This window comes from Xenopus laevis, chromosome 4L (genome assembly GCF_017654675.1).
Source record: "Xenopus laevis strain J_2021 chromosome 4L, Xenopus_laevis_v10.1, whole genome shotgun sequence".
Lineage (NCBI taxonomy): Eukaryota > Metazoa > Chordata > Amphibia > Anura > Pipidae > Xenopus > Xenopus laevis.
Genome location: NC_054377.1, coordinates 86,448,498 through 86,470,366, shown reverse-complemented (window position 1 = coordinate 86,470,366; position 21,869 = coordinate 86,448,498). Strand labels below are relative to the sequence as shown.

Below are 21,869 nucleotides of genomic sequence, written 5' to 3'. Positions count from 1 at the left end.
GCAATGAGGCTGGAAGGATAAAGGGGTAAAAATCCTGTTTACAAGACAACTCTATGAAATAATCCCAAATCTCAAAAGAACAAAATGATAATGAAAAGTAATACATTTGTCATGTGTTTACTTGGCATACAGTAACCAAGCAGGATTACTATTTATTAACCCATATATGAAATAGCAGGATCATACTGAAAATCATACAGAACCACTATGATCACCATATATAGCATTTGTCAGAATTGTTTCTGTCCCTCATCGAATATGCTATGTCGGCTATTCAGTCAGCAAAGAGTTAACACCAGGTTATTTTGCTCACAGTTCTTCACTCCCATCTTTTCCATAGTAATGTTCCTCCTGCCTGTTCCTGTTCACACACTCCAAGTTCATTATCCTGATCAGAGCTTTCAGGGGAGAGGAGAGAAAGGCTGCCACCAATTAAGAGAAAGTATTTTTTTCCTTCCATGTAAAACACGCCAAAGGAGGTGAACATCTTCAAGTCCAGCTTAATCAAGGAAGCATCCAGCAGACAGGGAGGCAGAAGGTCACCAAGCAGAACAGAAGTTCTCGTTAACTCCCTGTTAAGGGAGGGTCTCACCGCATGCATACAGGGTAAGCCAGCAACAAGGCCAACTGGTCCTCAGCATGCTGCTTCTTTTTGCTTAGAACAAAGGTGCAACAACTTTTCATGGTCGGTTTTTAGGGCAGGGCTTCTTTTTGTTTATTTTTACTAGTCTAATGGCACTACATAGCTTACCTTTCGTTATCATAATATGCAATTAAATAGGGATATTTACTAATATAAACATTTTAATAAATATCTATTTTTTTACAGTTGATTATATATTTAATGATTTACTAAGAGTTTTTCTCAAGTTCAACAACACACTCATGCAGAAAGTTGCTGAGAGATTCCATCTGCTCTTACTGGTTGATTTCAGAGTCATCCGTTTGCGATGCACTACTGTTGCGCAGCATGGTTGCATTGCTTGCAGATGGAAAACAAAAACAGGTTGAGGAAGCACACTTATAAAACCATTTATATTTCCAAAACCAATAAGGAAATATAATAAAATCTATTTGTGAAAAAGCATCCATTACCTTTATTATTTATGGTAAGAGTGTACCTCATCTTAAAAGAGACTAAAACATCTGCTCTAAGTTTTTAAAGGGAATGCAAAGGCAAAAAAATGAAATCCCATGTCTCCAATATACTTTAATTAAAAAATCTCTACCGTTTTTATAAGAAACCTGACTGTATGCAGTGAAATTCCCCCTTCATTTACTTGCTCTCACTGCTGTGGATAGGAAACTTCAGACGGTCCCTAACTGCTCTGCAGGGAAAGGATCGTACTTTCAAATGGCAGGGGAGCTACTCCCACCTTACTTCCCAGAACTCAAGTAGCTTTATTTGTTTCCCTGTAGAGCAGCCGGCAACCATGTAGAGATTCGTAGCCGCAACAGTCAGAGCAAATAAATAAAGGGGGAATTTCACTGCATACAGTCAGGTTTCTTATAAAAATGGGTATTTATTATTGGGGATAGGTTTATTTTTCTGCTAATAAAGTATTGTATCAGTGCGCTAACTGCAGAGTTGTGCAGCATGTTGTGGTAAACACCTTAAACCATGGCTCATGAAAAGCCACACCAAGCAGGATTAGTGAAAGCCAGGACTAGATCAGCTTCCACTGTGCAGGCTCCTGGCTGGATCTGAAACAGACGTACTCTTCAGTTCCAGTGTCAGTAGGGGGCCCAGGGACTATTGAGAGCAAACACCCATGTGGCTTGGGTTAAACATGGGTAGCAAGTAAGTAAGGAAACCTGCACCTTATTCTTTGGCTAACATTAGGATACATAATTCAGTAATGTATATACACATCCTGAAATCTTTATACGTTCAAAATAAAAATCATACATCCAACACTGATAAAGACAAAGGCAGTAAAATCATGTTGCTAAATATATAATTTACAGTTTGTAAAGAATATAACTGTGCTTAATAAAACAAGTCACCGTTGTAAAAATGTCTCACTTGTCTCTTCCCCTCCGTAATGCTGACATTGCGTGCCTCACCTTGAACTGCCATTGGTGGTAATGACTTGTGAATATTGATGAACAGAGAGCTTTGCTGGAATTTATTCTCGGGGTGCACGTCTCTGCTTGTGCGAGCATGTACATAAGGACAGAAAGAGGTGACATGGACACAGTGAGATCGTCAGCTTTGCTTTTTAATCCAACTAAAATCACTCATGGATTACATTTCCTAATTCTGTAGGAGTTCTGCAACAAACTATCCCTTCAGTGTACTGACAATGATTTCAAACAGAGTTCTTTATGGACTCTGAGTGTAAATGAAAATGGGGTCTTTTGAAATGCATTTTAAAACTATGTAACAATACTCTGAGGGTAAAGAGTTAATTTTAAACCTAAAAGTTATTTTTAGTACGTCACTCACAAATGTACTCTGGCGACACACTTTTTTTATACTTAAGCAGGTATCACTTGGGAATTCTGCAATTCTCCAGTGATTTACAATTTCAAAGAATAGGGAAAGGGCTGCAGGCAAATCAAGGCAATTTGATAACTACAACTCTCCTAGAGACTACCATTGTAATCTAGAACTAAATGTGCCAATGCCCTTAGAATCTTTAATTGAGGTTTCCTCCTTAGCTGCTACCAGTATTTATTCAATGAACATTTATCTAGAGATAAATAATGCTAGTAGAATGGGTCAGATGCCATTCAATGAGAGACTTATCCCATGAAAAATAAAAAGTGGTTTACGGAAAATCTGAAATTGGATTATAAAATAAGCTTTTGTCATTAAACTGAATGTGACCCAATAGATACAAATATGTTTTGCTAAATATTAATTAAATATTAACGACAGGGAAAATATTGAATTGCTGACAATCATGAAGATTTACACAGTTTGATATTTGATAGATCTAGTCTTGTGTGCCATAGTCACTCATAAAAGTTGTACATACACTTAACATAATACACTTTTTAACAACCCTCAGCAAACACAACCCTCCCTTTTCAAAGGTGTCTATTTGAAAGTAATAATTTGGTTGACATTGATTTGCCTGTGTGTGCAGCAATGGTGTGACAGCAGATAGGATGCAGCAACAAAAATGGCCAGAACAGCAAAAGATTAAGGATAATCTATTGTGCCATTTTATATCCCTTTCATTGCAGAAAAATCAGGGCTTCAAATTTAAAATAAATATATATATATATATACATATATATATTTATACATATATGTGTGTGTAAGGCCTTGTTAAAAGTGTATGACCATGTAAGTGTATTATTTTTTGGCTTGACAAAGGGTACGTTGCTTGTGCTAAACGTAGCGTGTATTTTTATTCTTCTCACTTAAAACACTTTTTGCTGCCTCGGTGTGTTTATTTGTATACAGGAGGAGAATATCAGCAATCACCTTAAGGGCGTGCACCACTACGTACACATTTTTTTCTTGAGAGTGCTGCTACAAGTGTGTTGTTATATAATACACACACACACACATATATATATATATATATATATATATATATATATATATATATATATATATATATATATATATATATATATATATATAGTCCATAGGGTGGCACACCGCTTTTAGCTGTTAATTACCCAGGTACACGGGAAAAGAGTGTATGTAGCATTCAAGAAGACCAGCAACACTGGAAATTTGGTGAAACAAGTGACGTTTCGGTCCCCTCTGGGACCTTTCTCATGGCCTTGAGAAAGATCCCAAAGGGGACCGAAACATCACGTTGGCTGTATATGCACTTACAAATAGAATTTTTTACTTGTTTCACCAAATTCCCAGGGTTGTCATATCAGTTAACAAAATCGTTTCGGTTCATGGACTAGAAACTTTGTCAAGATGTATTGCCTATTTGAAGATCCAAATTACGGAAAGACCCCTTATCCAGAAATCCGCAAGTCCTGAGCAATCTGTGTAACAGGTCCCATACCTGTACTGTAAAATAAATAACAAAATAATAACCAAAAAATAACTGACTGTGGTGCATTTATACATTTTTAGACATCATAGATTAATTGTTACTTGAATGTCCATTCAATATCTATAACATCCACAGTAGATACCCACTTGGCCACAGGCATGATAAACTGAGGAAATGTAGTACCATGGCATAGCATAAGTCAATATACACTGGGACATTGTGCCACTACATTGGCTTGCTAGGCCGATCTAAGGTACCAGCTGAGCCAAACTGATGAGTTATTTCAGTATTAATAGAACAACTGGCGCAACAGGTCTGGCCCACTCTAAGGACATCTGAGGCAAATAATTGATAAGTGTAAAAAAATTATTATAAGAAGTGCTTGAGACAAAAGTTTCAAGGCACTTGTAATAGAAAATGGAAATACTGTTCTAAAGCAACTGATTGACAATCCTATCAATGGCTTGAGATATCAATTTGACCATCCTGAGAAAGGTGCTGCTGTTGCTATTGCAACAGTCCATTCATATAGATGTTATAAAGATTAAAAAAAAAAAAAAAGAAAAAGAATGCAGGTATATACAATGATAAAATTATGTGCCACAGAAAGAACTTACAGGTGATTTCCATTGAATAAATACAGAGCCTGACGTGGGTAAGGAGATTGAGTGTATTTAATTGATTTCTCTAGTTCCCAGTGTTGTTTCCATAGTCTTAATCACATGGGTCCATTAAAAGAAACTATAATAAAAGTAGGGGTTAAGGGTGCATTTATTCTCATGTCAGTGTTAAGGGTATGGCATTGTGACCAGAAAGGGCAGGCTACTTTATTTAAAAGCCCAAGGTTTATGATACAAACTGACTTGTGTCATTTTGATGTTCCCAACAGAGATATACACAGAAGCATGAAGATGTGATTTCATTCCTTAAACTTCTTTCCCAAGTAGACAGCTTCCCTAATTATCTCATAGCTATACCTCCACACAGAGTAGAGATTGCGGAATCTTTACAAGAAACAAAGGTGGAGAACAAGAGTGAGCAGGGGGTGGTGCTGTCAGGTTTCTTTCCGCCTTTTCAAGCTGTCTTAGCAGTGCTGTCATCCCAGCTGTGACACCTTTCAGGCTAGTTAATTAGAATCATGTCACCAAGTTAATGTGCTTTGACTGGACTGTGATGGACTATTGTCCCTCCTGCCCCCTCAATGTTTCCTGTATCTTATCCCTTCTGCTTACACATCTACTGTCTGCTTTCTGCATGCAGACTTACACTATTTCCATGTACATATAATAAAACTTTTTTTTTAATAGGACAGGACTATTCTGTGTCTATAAAAATTAAATCATATCTGACACTTTATTAACCACACAGGTGTGACCTATTAATCCTCTTGCGCTGAACTTAATTGGTCACTTTGGCTGCTGATGCTCCATTATTAAAGGTGTGGTTTACCTTTAAGTCCACTTTTAGTATGTTATAGAATGGCTAATTCTAAGCAACTTTTCAATTGGTCTTCATAATTTTTTTATTTAGTTTTTTTAATGATTTGCCCTCTTCTTCTGACTCTTTCCAGATTTCAAATGGGAGTCACTAACCCAATCTAAAACAAATGCTCTGCAAGGCTACAGATTTATTGTTATTGCTACTTTTTAATTACTTATCTTTCTTTCTATTCTGGGCCCCGCCACCAGAGCTCCATAATTTGCACTGAATTATGCACAAGTTCAAGGGGGTAGGGGTCATGATGAGGGAAACCTAACTGCCTCCCACAGTCCTCCCTTCATGTATACAGTGCTGCGAATGCATTGCTTGAATTGGGATGAGAAAAGCTATATGCAGTGCACGTAGCACAGCATGCTTAAAATAAGCCCCTCCTACAATTATAAGTCACACCCACTATTATAAGAAGCCATGCCCACCAAAACCTTCTAGTTTCACCCACTTTAAAGCAAAGCCATTTTGCTATTTCCATTTCAGTAATTCCTTCTAATGAACAGTTTGATGTCCTTCTTCTCCTGTTCTCTAATTCTTTCTGATGCCTTCACCTTCACCTTCTTACTCTGTATAACATTATTCCATCTCTTCTTTACTTCTCTCCCATCAAGAGAAGGAGAAGCAAAAGAAAGCTCAGTTATTACAATAAAAAAAGTTCCAAAATTTAAAACTCCTGCACCCCCCTTACAGTATGCTATTTCACAGAAATAAAATGGCATCCCTCCCCAATTCGAGCACTGCCCAAATGCCAACTAGAAAAAAATATATAGAAGAAATATAGCTTCCTGGGTTAACTTGTTATTGGAATGAAACTCTTTATAGGAACTTGGTGATAGCTTTGTCATCTTTGGAAGCTAACTAGTGAATCTAACCAATACCAAAGAATACTTACAATACTGCAAAAACCATTACAGAACGTTTTGATATAAAAAGCATGAAACATGAAAATAAGTTATGTGATTAACTTAAACTTATTAATGTTAATCAGTTAGTCTATAACACAACAGTTGTGAGTTGGGACATATTAAATCATTCACTGCTTCATTTGCTAAATTTTAATATAAAGGTCACAGGATTGAGGAGAATTATTAAATTAGGGATGGTTGGTCCAGTGGTGTGAATATGTGAATAGTTTGTTACGTGTGTGTGTATGTGCACAGAAATGTTCCACTGTTTGTCACTGTGTGTGTTGGTGTGCACAGCTTGAAAGAAACATTGATTGACAGTTTGAGTGGGTAAACACAATAACTACTAGGCCCAAGGGAAGTACGTTTAGAACATTCCCAGTTATGGTTGCCACCTCTCCGGTTTGACCCGGACAGCGTGGTTTTTTAAAGGACTGCTCTGGTCAAAACTGGCTGCTCAGTTTTCCAAATTAGGAAAACAGGGCAGGATTTTCTGGGATTGACATGGCGATCGGCAATCAGACATAACAGTCATGCCCACCACACCGTCATGGCCCGCCCCGCTGCCTTACGGTCCCGCCTCTCCCGAAGTTCATCGGGGGCAAAGTTGGCAACCCTATTCCCAGAGTGTCTTTGGAAAACTTTCATATATATATATATATATATATATATATATATATATATATATATATATATATATATATATATATATATATATATAATGTTATACCTTCCCTGTTGTGTAGCAAGGTCACAAATGTCACATAATATTATAATTTATTATAATGTTAATGCACATTACAATTTATAGCATATTGTGTTTATTTATGTAAGCTTATTTTTATTTGTGTATAGATGTTAATAAACTGATATGTTGAATTGATATGAGAACAAATATTAAATATTCCATTAAATGAACTGTAATTTGAGTTATTGTGATTAGTAATGTGCGGGTTGTACCCTAGGTGACCCACAGGTTGCGCGGGTTAGGATTAAAGTTTGGCCAACCATTGCAGTTTAGGGTTGGGAGCAGTTCATATTGGGGAAGTACACTCCTCTACTGCTCCCAAAGATTCCCTGTCTTGGAACTAGAGGGGTGCACAGAAGTACAGAGCAAGATGGCGCAAGTACAGATCAGGTCCAGGTCTTACAATGGCAATATTTTTGGGGTTACAGTCAGATGGGGGTTGATTTTTTTCCTGACCGCACATTCAGAAAGAAATAGCAATTTCACACAAAAATCAGAATGCAAATGCAAAGAGGTATAATATGACCAATAAGTAAATACAGTTAAATATACAAACTAGCACAATTAAGAAATAAAAGTAGTACACATAAAAATACTCCTCAGCACAGATAACTGACTGCTGATAATTTACATTACATAGGAATTAATGACAGCGTAATACTTAAGCATAGAAATGTAGGCATGCAATGACAACTGAGTTAATGTGAGTTTAAAAAAAATAATACTGTAGTTTGTGCATGTGACAGTGAATTGCATACACAACAGACAGCAACAGTTAGAACCAGGGGTTATTTGAGCTCCACATAGTCTAAAGGGTGCCCCATTTGTCAAGAGAGCGACACACACAAGTGAAAGAGCTTGCACTGCCAGCTAAAGGTCACATGTACTGTTCCACAGCACTTGCACTTAGCAAATGTGTTTTTCTTTCTCCTATTCCTTCAATGTCACAGCACTGTGCTGTAGTGCTAAGTCTCTTAACAAATAAACAGAGATCTGTATACAGAAAGAGGAATTCGGGAGGCAAGAAGGCCTCACCTCTCGTCAGACCTGCTCCTGTCTTCCTGGTGGTGAAAGCTCTCCCCGGTAGTTAATTAGAATCGTGTCACTAAGTGAATGCAGCTCTGCCTGGGCTCTGACAGACGCTCACCTCTGACATTGGGGGTCCAAGAGACAATCCACATCAAACTACTGCAGTGTGACCCTTTTAACACAAAGAGTAAACTCGCAGCACATCCAGTTGAAGCTCATTAAAACTGTCTACTCTCAGAGCATCCCATTAACCTCTTCGTTTGAGAGAGAGGGGAAAAAACAAGCTATTTCTCTTCTTTCTCTGCTGGGCCTAATTAATACTTTGCAAGTGGAACAATATAGCACTGTGACCTTCCTGTATTTTTACTACCTAAATGAAAGCATAAGCAGATACAGGGGGGTTGAGGAAGAAAGTGATGATCACCCTTCTGTTCACTGAAATTCTAAACACACACAAATACAAGCATAAATATACACATCCCTAAATATTTACATATTAAGGAAAAACAGGTCATGGTGTAAACTACGATGATGAATAACTATAGCCACATTTTCTTGTTACATTGTGTGTGTGTGTGTGTGCGCAAACCTAATTTTCTGTTTAATGATTTGCAACAACCCCCTAAGCTTTCCAACAACTGCTGAAACCCCACTGAGCATGTGCGTGTCACACTAACAAAATCCAAGATGAGAACCTCCTCTACTACTATAGAGATGCTGAACCATTAGGCTAGTTAAAGTTCAGTACATAAAATATGACATTTCAAGCCATATTAATCTGTAGGGGTTAGTTCTCCTTTAAAATAAAAAGGGTGTATTTATGTAATAATAGTATGTCTCTAAAGGAATGTCAACCCAAAAAATATTCTTTTGCCTAATAAAAGTCTAAGCAACGTTGTATACACATTCATTATTTTTTTTAATGTTTTCTATATTATATGTAAGTTCATTTGCCTTCTATTCTCTGCCTTGGTGGCTCAGACTGTTGATACAATGTAAGACAAGGCAGCTGATTAACAGATCTGTCTTTGCTGGGGAACTAAGACTTTTGCAACATTGTTTAAAAAGGAACAACCAGGTGTTATGTAAATGCTGCTTTCAATAGCAATTGTTTTTGCAAATAACTTCAAATCACTGAATATAAAATGGTACCTCTCCCTAGATTGTTATATTATTTTGAAACTCTACCTGTATAAATACCATGAGAAAAATAAAGTGTGTGCTGCCACAAGAAAAAATATATAATGTTAATGGTACCACTCTAATAAACCAAAAAATATCGTTGTTAAGTGAATAGCAGGGAGATCCACTCACAGTTCACCTCAGTCCCAAGGTGCAAAATCCAAAACACTATATCCAAAAGGAAGAATGTGAGGATCTCCAATAATCAAGAGCTAAATATTTTTTAAAAAAAGTAGAAAATTTATTATTATTTATTTATAAAACATAGGTTTTATGTCCTAATAAATTTTCAACTTTTTTAAAAAAATATTTAGCTCTTGATTATTGGAGATCCTCACATTCTTCCTTTTGGATATAGTGTTCTGTACAATTACCATTCAAGGTTCTTAGAGCAATACAAACCAAAATAATGAAATTAATATCGAGCTCCAAATCAAACAGAATATCTCAGAAGATATTAACATCCCCATCCACATGGGGGGGGGGTTAGGTGCCCCCAATGTACTTAGACACTATTTGGGAGTCCACCTACGTCAAACAGTGGAATGGTCAGACAGAACACATTGTGGGAAGTGGATAACTCTGGAAAATTATACTGTATTTACATATACTATCTCCTCCGTACTGTGGGATACAGAAATTCATACTAATGTAAAAGATACATAATGCCTCTACGGCATCACCCACTATCTGTCAGGGGGCCTATCGGCTCCCAGCGGGAGAGTCAGGACCAAGGAGGAAGCATTTAGGGGTCAAAGTTCAGGTTCAAGGTACCGACAAGGGTTAGGCAGATTCAAGGTCAAAGTCCAGGCAGGGGTTCAAAGGCAGGCAGAAAGGATCAGAATCAGAGTCCAGGCATGGTTTCAAAGTCCAGAATATTACAACAATAAAGCACCCAGGAACGCAATATAACAATATCCTTGGGCAGCGTCTAGATGGCCAGGGTGCCCTTTTATTACGAATTTGGTGCCATTGGTGACGTCACCGCGTCAGCCTCAATGCGTTGGCGTCGTCGCGCTGACGTCATTGCGCCGGCGCCACTGCCCACATGGCGGCCATGGGCGCCGCCATTTTGGGAGCGACGCCGGCGTGGAAGGGTGCCTGACACTATCGCACATTTGTGAGGCTGAAGTGTTTCCTTCACAAAACTGTGTATTTATTTTATCTTGTGAACCACTAATATGTATACATGTTCTGATTAAAAAAAAAAAAAACAATTCTTTCAAATAACGAGTTAAAAGAGAAAAAAGCATTGAAAATTTGTAATAAATGCATATTGGAAAGTTGCTTAGAATTCTTTTATTTTGGGGTTTGCCCTTTAACTTGACTACACAAAGTACATTATTCTTTATGTTATAGGTGAATTATCCAGAAAGCTCCGAATTAGGGAATGACTGTCTCCCATAGACTCCATTTTATCCAAATAATCCAAATTTTTAAAAATGATTTCCTTTTTCTCTGTAATAATAATAAATCAGTACCTTGTACTTGATCCCAACTAAGATATAATTAACCCCTATTGGAAGCAAAACCAGCTCATTGGGTTTATTTAATGTTTAAATTAATTTCTAATAGACATAAGGCATGAATACCCAAATTACAGAAAGATATGTTATCCGGAAAACCCCAGGTCCCGAGCATTCTGGATAACAGAACCCATACCTGTATATAAAATAATGACACAAAAAGGTCTATAAAACCTTTAAATAATGTTTTGCATTTCACAGGCTTGTTATATGATCTATATGTGTTTGGTCACAGAGACTTCTCTTGAAAAAGATAAAGAGCTGAGAATTGGTATTAGCAATAATACACATTCTTTTTTACCTATATCAGGCAATCAACTTACTTAACTACACTTTTCTTTTTTCTATAGGTAATATAATAACCTATATCTCAAAAACTCCTACATAATACACATCGTTCATTATAGTGGTGGTATACAGAGGCGCAGCAGGAATATAGGACTCTTCTAGTGTTAACAATAAAAATACTTCATTTATATGAAGCTTTAAACACATCACAATGAGACAACCAACAGGGGTATATGGTGCCAACTGCAGACATCTATCCAAAATACTTGCAGACTAACTCTACTAGCAATATACAGGTATAGGATCCATTATCCAGAAAGCTCTGCATTATGGAAAGATTGTCTCCCATAGGCCTTTGTATTCAAATAATCCAAATTAAAAAAAAAATCCAAATTTTTCTGTAATAATAAAACAGTACCATGTACATGATCCGAACAGATATTCTATATCTGTCTATTAGGTTTATTTAATGTTTACATGATTTTATAATAGACTTAAGGTATGAAGATCCAAATTATGGAAAGATTCATTATCTGTAGAGCCCCAGGTCCCGAGCATTCTGGATAACAGGTCCCATATCTGTACCAACATAGTCTACATTAAGTTCAAATGTTTTTTACTGTTTTTTTGCCAGCTCCATTACCCTATTCTTAGTCATTTGCCATGATGGCTTTTTATACCATATCACAATGTCCTGCCAGTCTTTTCCAGACAAATACTCTAGAAGAAATAAGATTGTGTTTGCCATGGCCTAATGCTATTAGGGCATGGAAGAAGATCCATCTTGCTTCCGTCAAGGAAACATTTATCTGGCCCTGATCCTTTCATCCATTCCTAATATTTTTTCCAGCTTATGATGTCATCACCAATTACTCCCTTTCGGCAAAATTAATCCTTTACTTACATCTTTCTGTCCTGACATGCCAAAATACAGCATAAGGAATAATGTTCAAATCCATCAAATGCTTCTTCCAAAAGCAAAGTTTATTGCGGTATAATCATTATTTATCTCTCAAATCACCAGAATGACCTGGATAGCATTCTACAAACAATGTCTTCTTCTGTGTTGCCAGGCTTAAAAAATTTGCAAAGCTGAAAGGCTGACGCACACATACAGATTCCCTTAAAATCAGCTGGCTTGGCCCATGGGCCAAACAAACAGACTGTGTTTGATTTGACACCACATATGGATGACCAAATTGCAGTCATCTACACATTGGATCACTAAAGAGTATGTGGAGGAGTACTGTGCATCCCCATTCCAGGATGATCTCTTACACATTTTTGGAGGGTGTCAGTAGTATTTTCAAGCTTGATACACACATGGTGATGTCAAAAGTACCACCTAAGAGGCACAGTTGTCAATAATTTCTAATTTTCATATATAGTCCCTGTTTCATGTCCTTAAAGGCTCTTATAGACAAGCATTTTTTATCACCTTCTGCACTAGATCTTTCATTCATTCCATCACAGGCAGGAAGAAACTCGGGCTGCATTTCCTATATGATCATATTAACCAAAGTTAAAGGAACAGTAACATTAAAAAATAAAATTGTTTTAAAGTAATAAAAATATAATGCGGTGTTGCCTGGCACTGGTAAAACTGCTGTGTTTGCTTTAGAAACATTACTATTGTTTATATAAATGAGCTGCTGTGTAGCAATGGGGGCGGCCATTCAAAAGAGAAGGCTCAGGTTACACAGCAGATAAACTCTGTAGAACATAATGGTGTTATCTGTTATCCACTATTTAACCTGTGCCATATAGCCTTTTTTCAAATTCCGCCATTGCTACACAGCAAACAGATCAGTTTTACCAGTGCAGGGCAACGGCACATGATATTTTCTTGGTGTTACTGTTTAATTTTAGAAAAGCCAAATGTAATACTGCTCACCAGATGACTGTAATGTTATGGTCATGATAATAGTTGGAAAATTATATTATGCGACCTGTTATCCAGAATGGATGGGACCTGGGGTTTTCCGGATAAGAGTTTTTTTCCATATTTTGTATCCTCATACCTCAAATCTGTTAAAAAATCATTTAAACGTTAATGAAACCCATTAGGATTGTTTTGCCAATAAGGATTAATTATGTTTTAGTTGAGATCAAGTACAAGGTAATGTTTATCATTACAGAGAAAACAGAAATAATTTTAAAATATTTGAATTATTTTATTAACCTGATTCAGTGCTTTCTGGATAACGGGTTTCAACATAATGTATTCCATACCTACACTGACTTGCGACAAAATGGTGATCATATAATGGCAAGGAAAAGCAACATTTAACATAGAGATGATCCCACAGAATGATGGGTTTAATCTTCAGCCACAAAAATAGAATATAAATGAAGAGCACGCCTACCTCCTTATCCAGGTGCAGTAACCCATAGCCATAGCAACTAAAGAGGTTTGATTTTAAATAGATGACCAATACATGTTACTTGTTGATTAATTGCTATTGATGAGATGACTAAACAAAATTGGCAGCAAAATTGCACTTTGTACACTGCTCCCTTATTACAAGAATTTAAAATCATATGCATTAGAGTTCAGGATTTGGCCAAATTCTCAGTATACAGCTAAAATGAATTGGAACCCTAAAAGACACATGACTTTCCCTTCTGTACAACTGAAAGTGTAACATGTAAATTTGGGTTCAGGTTTAGTTCAGCTTTCAAGAAAACCCAAGAATTATGGATCGGCACATCCCTGATCAGTGGCAGTTACACGCTGAGGGTGTTAATTAGGAGACCAATTTTCATGGAACCAGCGTCACTAGCTGTGCAATTTCATTGCTGGTGTACCATGCTGCTTTCTAAAACATATTGACCATGTGTGCACATTGTGTAAAAGTTTTAAACTGCAGAAATGTATCCAATAAAAATCACAAGGTTAAAAAAAACAAAAAAAAACCAACTAAAACAAAAGCAAAACTGCAACTCTTTTATGACCAAAACAGAATACATGAGTGAACTTACACAAGTTCTTACAATTAATGATACAAATAGAACAAATTCTTTAAATGGTTAGCATTTATTTTAAATCCAACAGAGGAAGCAATGTATAAACTGTAGGTGATGAGACAAACCAACAGAGAGAACACTTCATAACTCGGTGTTGCCACGGAACTCAATTTGAGGGGACAATATTACTCACTTCTTGGATACATTAACTGCATGAAGTATCAATTAAACCATTGATTGCAGGAGTGCTGGGAACTCTTAGCGTGTAATGGGCTGTATCCAAAGCTGCAGAATGGAGGTAAAAGACACTCACAGATGCCTCACGGAAAGCTCCTCCTGACAAATGATTGATATTATGACTCAATTATAACTGGAAACCCCATAACTGCCTCCTGAGGATGAAAGGCGGGTCAGTCAGGTCGGGATTTGAACCTATGACCAGGATTTTTTTCAGAAATCTTCCAGGCAAAGCCCTGAAACAGCATCGCCATTTTACAGACTTACAGTGACAATTTATTAACTGACCTGGCTTTGCTATTCTGGTTTGGAAAAGGTTGCTTGCACAAGAGGGTTGTACAAAGAAATCGTTAAAATTAACCATGCAACAAACAGTTACTGGAAAATGGTCAGTGGTAGAATCAAATCCTGGGATTTTAGTATAAAACTATAAAGTGCATTTGCCTTCTATTGTGCCAGAGACTGAAGATAAACAGAGAAAAATTAAAACCAATGTACACTATGCTTAAAATGTGTTAAAATATATCACATTTTTTTTACTTTTAACGCCGTCCGAAATTCTGGTTACCAAAAAAAAGCTTTCTAGCCTTTAGTGAGGTTCCTCCAGGCCTGTCCCCACATAGCAGTAAAATGAATGCCCACTCAAAGTGGGAACCAAATTTTAATGCAACTCCTGTCAATAACTCTCGGCGAGCTATCCCTCAGACCAGTCTTACTAATTAAATGCTGCTAAGATTTAAATAATTCATCCCCTTAACGTGTATTGATTTGAAAGCTTGGTGCTTAGAGGCCAAGAACAAAGTTAACCCTTTCAGTTTATACGAACACAGACAGCCCAGATGGATAGCTATTGCATGTGAAATCTACCTGTGCATATTTAATCTGTGCAGCAGTGCAGATGGCCAACGAACAAAGCTCTTATAGAGTGAAACTTTAGAAGAAGCAATGGTAGAAAAACCCATGAGAAGAATTGTTGAAAAGATGTGTTTAGCTTTTTAGCATTTATTATGAACCTAAGCAGATAGTTTTTAATATATCAGATCCTTCAGCCCTGCTTCATAAATGACCCAGCAGAATGAACAAGATAATTCTTGGTGTTGTGACACATCAAATAAAGTTTTCAGTAACTTTACAAACACATTTACAGATAAACTGTCTGAATGAAAATCTTTATTTATAACAACTCCTTCTTTATACTTCAACTCCTTCCCAAAATGTTAATGTAATTACATTTAATTACTTATCACCCATGTTATGAAGCTGCCATCTTTATAATGAGATCCTTGGCCTGTATTTCAAGATGACAGTGTATACAGTGGATATATAAAGGGAGCACATCACCATAAACAGTGAAGTTTGTCACATATGAATTGCATGCTCACATATGAAGCATATTCACATCAGAAAATATGGTACTCACCTATTCCACTGTGGGGCCTCCCTATGTGCTGAAGACTCATACCCTTGTTCATGTCTAGGAGGCCATTCTTAGGCCAAGTTCCGATAGCGAAGCTGTAAGCCTGAAACATTATTAGAAACAAAAAAGTATTATCAGTGCAGAACTACCACTTCAATGGCAGATTATCGTTCATAAAGTGGACTTATAGGATATATTAAAAAAAAAAAACTGATTTTGTAATATATGCTATATGGTGCTGGTTTTACTTTTGCCCAAAAATTAATATTGCCTTCAAAATTTGCCCCTATATTTGAGCTCCCCATACATCTCTGTGTTTCAAATTGTGGGTGGGTGTGTCCTAAAGGTCCCCATCAGAAGCATTGTAGGAGAGGACAGCCAATCACAGCCCTGCAGTCACACAAGCATAGAAAAGCTTCAGTTCCCAATCAGGTCAGCCTAACTGCTGATTGGTTCCTATCCTACAGTGCAGTGTGCTGAGTGCTGCATCCCTGCACAGCCTGGGAAAGGAGACAGCAGGAAGTGGAACAGATGGGCGGGACTTGTAGGGTTTTTACAGAAATTTTCAATAAAGTAACCAGAAACACTACTTTTTAAAGAACATTCCTTTTATATCTGAAAGAGTTTAATGCACTGGCACATTCTTGTTTTTTTACATAATATGTCTACTTTAAAGAAAGGCAGCAAACTTAATTAATTAACAGGTATGTTACATAGTCAATATATAGTAATACAGGTAGGTATGGGACTGGTTATCCAAAATGCTTAAAACTAAGGCCTAAAAATTAATATGGCTAAAAATGCAATATTTTACGAACTGCCTAAAGTTTCAGCATCTTTATAGCAGCAATGATCCCGCCCTTCAAACTTGCCACAGGGGGTCACCATCTTGGAAAGTGTCTGCGACACTTACATTCTCAGTGTGTTCTGAGCAGCTGTTGAGAAGCTAAGCTTATGGGACGTGCAAATTTACAAGCAGGGTCAGACTGGAGCCTTGGGGGCCATTTAGGGCTGCAAAATTAAGGGCCATGGCAATCCCCTCTTCCGATCTCCAAATTATCACTGGTGCCTGCGTGAACACCGGCGTGGCGCACATGCGTGAACGCCTTAAACACTGTGGTGGCACAGGAGCCAGAGTTTCTGCGGCAGCTGGGGGAGCAGGTCTGGGCCGGCAGGGGCCCATGAGGGCTGGGGAAATCCGACCCTGGGACTCTGCAAACCGGACAGGGGTAGGCAGCTGTAAAAAGTATGTGCCTGGTGCCCCCCAAGCTTTGCGCACTAGACATGTGCCTACTCTGCCTACCCCTAGTTCCGGCCCTGTCAATGAGGATCAAATATATCTTAGGAGGGAGCAAATACAATGTACTATCTTATTACTACAGACAAATAAGTTAATGTTTTGAAATATTTGAATTATATTATTAAAATGGAGTGCATAAAAAATGGCATTCCCTGAATTCAGAGCTTTCTGCATAACAGGTTTCCAGATGTCCACATCAGCCACTGCACCTGGATTTTGGGGGAGCGCTTTTGCACCCTTTCCGTTACACAAAGCTATTCGACACCTGAACCACAGAACAGGCTATTCACCTTGTTGAACGGCAAACATTCTCCAGTTCTGTAACCATGTTCCAGATTTAGATCCCCCGGAATTCTCTTTATTTGACAAAATTGTCTTTAGGCAATCTGAATCTGGAACATGGTTACAGAGCCGTGGAATGTTTAAGTGCCGTTCAACAAGGTGTATAGCCTGTTTTGTGGTTCAGGTGTCGAATAGTTTTAAGTGTAACATAACACACGAAAACTATAAGGTTAGTGAATTTGTTAACTGTAACACAAAATCTGTAGTCTACTTTTTAACGTGTGTTATTTGTCATAAACAATATGTGGGCTGTACCATTAGACCCTTGAAGGAGAGAGTGAGGGAACATATTAATTCTATTAGATCTGGGGGAGAGTCCACGGTGGTGTCGAGACACTTCAAGGAGTGTAATGGCAGTTATGTTGGGGCACTCAACTCAAGTATAGGGAATAGAGCATATGGCCTTAGGACCAAGGGGTGGGAACCTGCAATCGAAACTATTAAGGGCAGAGGTTAAATGGATGTACTAATTACTGAAAAGACAACCCCAAGGATTAAATTCTATATTTCATATCAGTTGTTATTTTTAATATCTAGGGAATGGAATGTAGATTGCAGAAAATGTTTAGAACTAATTGAATCGAATTTGTATTTAAATTTCTTTTTACTTTTTTATCTATATATTTAACTAAGTTTTGTACCTACTATTTCCAAATGAATTGGTAACATTATGAAGCAACAGATTTGTAACTTAATGAGTTGATATATTATTGTCTTATAAGAAATGTAGTAACATTTGTAGTAGGTTATAGAAGCAATTGTATATGTTTGAACTTTAAGATACACTTGACTAATTATCCAATGTTACTTTTATTAGAATGTTCTTAGTTAACCACTCGTGTTGCCAATTGGTGCTCTGAATGAGATGACGATATTTGTGGAAAGAGGGGGCGTTCCCTTTGTGGGTATAAATTGTGGGATTGGATAATGTATGCTGAGGTCTCTGAGGAAGTACGTTGTTACGAAACGCATCAGACCTTGGGCTGTTTTTTTCCTTTTAATTGAATGTAACAATAAAGACGGATACTTTTAATCTTATACTGAACTGAGCGATCTTTGACTCCTGAGTGCGCTGCAATGTCCAGTTTCCCTTGTACAGGTATGGGACCTATTATCCAGAACCTGTGGTGTTCCGGATAACGAATCTTTCCGTATATCAGATCTTCATATCTTAATTCTACCAAAATAAGATTTAAATATGAATTAAACCCAGAAGGATAGTATTGCCTTCTGGATTAATTAATTATATCTTAGTTTGCATCAAGTACAAGGCACCATTTTATAATTACAAAGAAAAAGGAAATAATTTAAAACAGAGTCTGTGGGAGATGGCCTTTCTGTAATTCGGCGCTTTCTCATACCTCCCAACATTCTGGAAACGGAAAGAGGGATAAGAAAATTTGCGTCAAAGTTTCTGACCACACCCCTTTTTGCAGCCACACCCTATAATTACCATGCCCATTTGCCAGGTTATGAAAGTTTGAACACATTTTTGTAGTTTTTATGTTTTATTACAGTTTTACTAATGAAGGTGAATTTCCTTCGTGTTAGTCTATGTTCTCCCAAGGGACAAAACTGTTACAAATATATCTTAAGTATCTCTTCTGGGCTCTCTGCCAATTAAGTTAGAAACATTGTATCTTTTTTGGCTGTTCAGTGCAGAGAAATCGGGACTTTCCAGTACAAACTCAGGACTGCGGGTTGAGCTGTCAAAAGAGGGACTTGTCCCACTCAAAATGGGACAGTTGGGAGGTATGCTTTCTGGATAAAGGGTTTCCCGATAAAGTATCCCATATATTATTCTCAAAAACATATAATTTAAAAATAAAAACAAACTAAGAGGATTTTTTTGCCATCAACATAGATTTATGCTTGTCCAGCTATCATTAAGTATCACTACAGATACTTGTAAATGGACTGTTTTCAACTCCAGACAGCATAACTGATGTGGAGATCTTGAGAGTCTGCTTAGATTTTAATCATCCCTATAAGTCTCCCACAGTGGAGAAATAACAATAATCAACATAACATCAATTAAATATATCAAACTCTTCTATGCACAAAAACTATCCAGTGGCCAATTCTACAGCACATGTAGACTTGAACTCACAAAAATTAAAGAGGTGAAAGACTGTGACATGTATAAACAGAAACAGCTTTATATTGTCATGAAGACCCATAATTAGAATAGATTAGGACAGACAGTCGAGGTAAAAGAGGCTGGAGGTCCGAATGTCAGTATGACATGCTTGAGTGAGCACACAATTCCAAGTGCACAGTAGACAGGTTACCCACAATCAGTGGGTCCAGACTGAGAATTAAAATAGGTCCCGGCATTTCTGGTACACAGAGGCCCAATCAGCCCACACAGAGGCCCAAACAGCCCCCACCAGCCCACTAAATACTGACTTTCTATGGAACCTTATAGCAGCCCCTCTGGCATTTGCCAGAACCCACAGATTGCCAGTCCGGGCCTGCCCACAATAAGCTCAGAGAGAATCAGGGATGCAGGTGTAATTTAGAAAATCAGAAAAGAGAATAGGAATTGCATACCAGACGTATACATAGTACTCTGGTGCAGCAAGGTGCAAAGGAGGAGACACATCTATAGGCAATGCTTATACCTGGATAGGAAACTGGTTACAAGACCGGGTAAAGAGGGTGGTTGTAAATGGTACATTCTCTACTTGCAGTATGGTTCTTATGGGGCCCACTGTTTTGTTTATTAGTGACTTAGGGGTTGGTATTGCATATAATATATCAGTGTTTGCAGATGACACAAAACTATGCAGCCTAATTAGTTATTTTCAGGATATGCATCCTTGCAGCAGAAGCTGTAAAATGTAAGGTCTTGTACCTAGGATGTAAAAATATGATACCCTGCTATCTGTCTGCAATCTCCTCTCGTGTACTTGTACTGAGTAATCATGCCCCCTCCCAATCACCTTTTCTCCAGAGAAAACAATCAGTTTCCTCAATTTACCATTGTGGTTGCATGTCTCTACACTCCTTCCAACTCATTAATATCCTTCTTTAGGACTGAGGCCCAACACTGCACTTTACTCTCAAGACAGGAGAAGGAAAGGCTTTGTGCACTTGGAGGTGCCAAATGTTAGACACCCCCAAGTGATTGTATTGACTTACCTGAAACCTCGGGCCAGTGCTCCTATCAGCAGAAAACTGCACCGGTCAAGGCTTATACTAGTAAGCACCACGGAGAGATCCTCTTCCATCTTCCTTCACGCGGCTGCGCATGCGCAGTAGAATGAAAAGTCAAACTTTAACTAAAGAGTTGGCTATTTTGTTCAACTGCATATGCGTCTGCCCCAGGAAATTTGAAGAAAGAAGAAGTCAGAAGAGGATTGTTCCGTGGTGCTCACTGGTACAGTTTTCTGCTGATAGGAACACCGGCCTGGGGTTTCAGGTAAGTCAATTAACATTTGTCACCCCCAAGTGCACAAAGCGTTTCCTTCTCCTTTAAGGATCAAATGGCTGTAGAAATTGCTACCTATAGTAGTGAAGTGGATTTTTTACTCTAAATGTATATGTTAGTAAAACTTTAGGATCCTGCAACAAGCCGAAAATACTTTAAAAACAGATCTCGATTATATTTCATGAAGTCTTAGATATCTGCCACTCTGGTTGTTAAAAGGTTAACAGTAAGGCTGTTGCACCCCCTTAATCATTTAGAATTCCTCCTACTCCTCTAACCCTCTCTGCACCCTCTCTCAGGAATTTACTATAACTGTTGGCTCATAAGCATGCTCAGTTCTTCTCAGCTCAGATTAGTAAACACACCCTCCTAGAAACCAATGAAGAGATAGCATTGATGGTTCCCATAGAAACTCTAGCTGTCTGATCCTATTGTTTTCTCCTAACCACCTCTCCTGAGCTCAGCGTAACCACTACAGTGGTCAACCCTAGCAGAACTTTTTATCGAAGTATGTTGTACCTGCGTAAACCTGCATTCTGCATTGCATGAACGTAACATACATTTCCTGTTTGTAGATGTCAATGTTACTGATGATGTGCCAGAGGGAAAATGGCTACCAGGTGAAAGCTGCTATTTGTTGCTATGTGGCTTGGGTGAGGAAGATATGCCCAACTTATATGAAAATGTAGCCTTAACATGTCCTTTACACACATTAGATATGTTTCTTATCCAAAATTTGCAAATGACGGTCACTTCAACCTTTAAAGTTTTTTTCATACTATAGATCTGATGTACCATGAAGCAAATATGCTACTTCTCACAATGTATAGTTTAGCAGTTTTTTATTTTTGCAACAGGACAAGTGGACCCTAGAGCTCTCCCTCAGCCACTGATTAAATGTAAATTTTCAGGCTCCTGAAGTAAACATACAACAATAAATTATGTTGTATTCTACATTAAAACACTCTTTTTGATAACTCGTTCTAAAAGAAGCCTAGACTATAACACAATCTTGTAAATACATAAT

The 21,869-nt window shown here is 37.7% G+C and overlaps 1 protein-coding gene across 4 annotated transcripts in view; it reads right to left on the bottom strand.

The window, feature by feature from the left end:
* The window catches only part of eri3.L (ERI1 exoribonuclease family member 3 L homeolog), a 194,540-nt gene that overhangs the window by 75,557 nt on the left and 97,114 nt on the right, over positions 1-21,869 (bottom strand). For 2 of the 4 annotated variants that reach the window (XM_018258355.2, XM_041590438.1), the window contains exon 7: positions 15,771-15,870. In XM_018258355.2, coding sequence (XP_018113844.1) covers positions 15,771-15,870 — 100 coding nt within the window. Of the gene's footprint in view, positions 1-2,007; positions 2,151-14,303; positions 14,399-15,770; positions 15,871-21,869 lie in introns of those variants that run through there. The other 2 variants (XM_018258354.1, XM_018258357.2) reach the window with 2 other exon arrangements.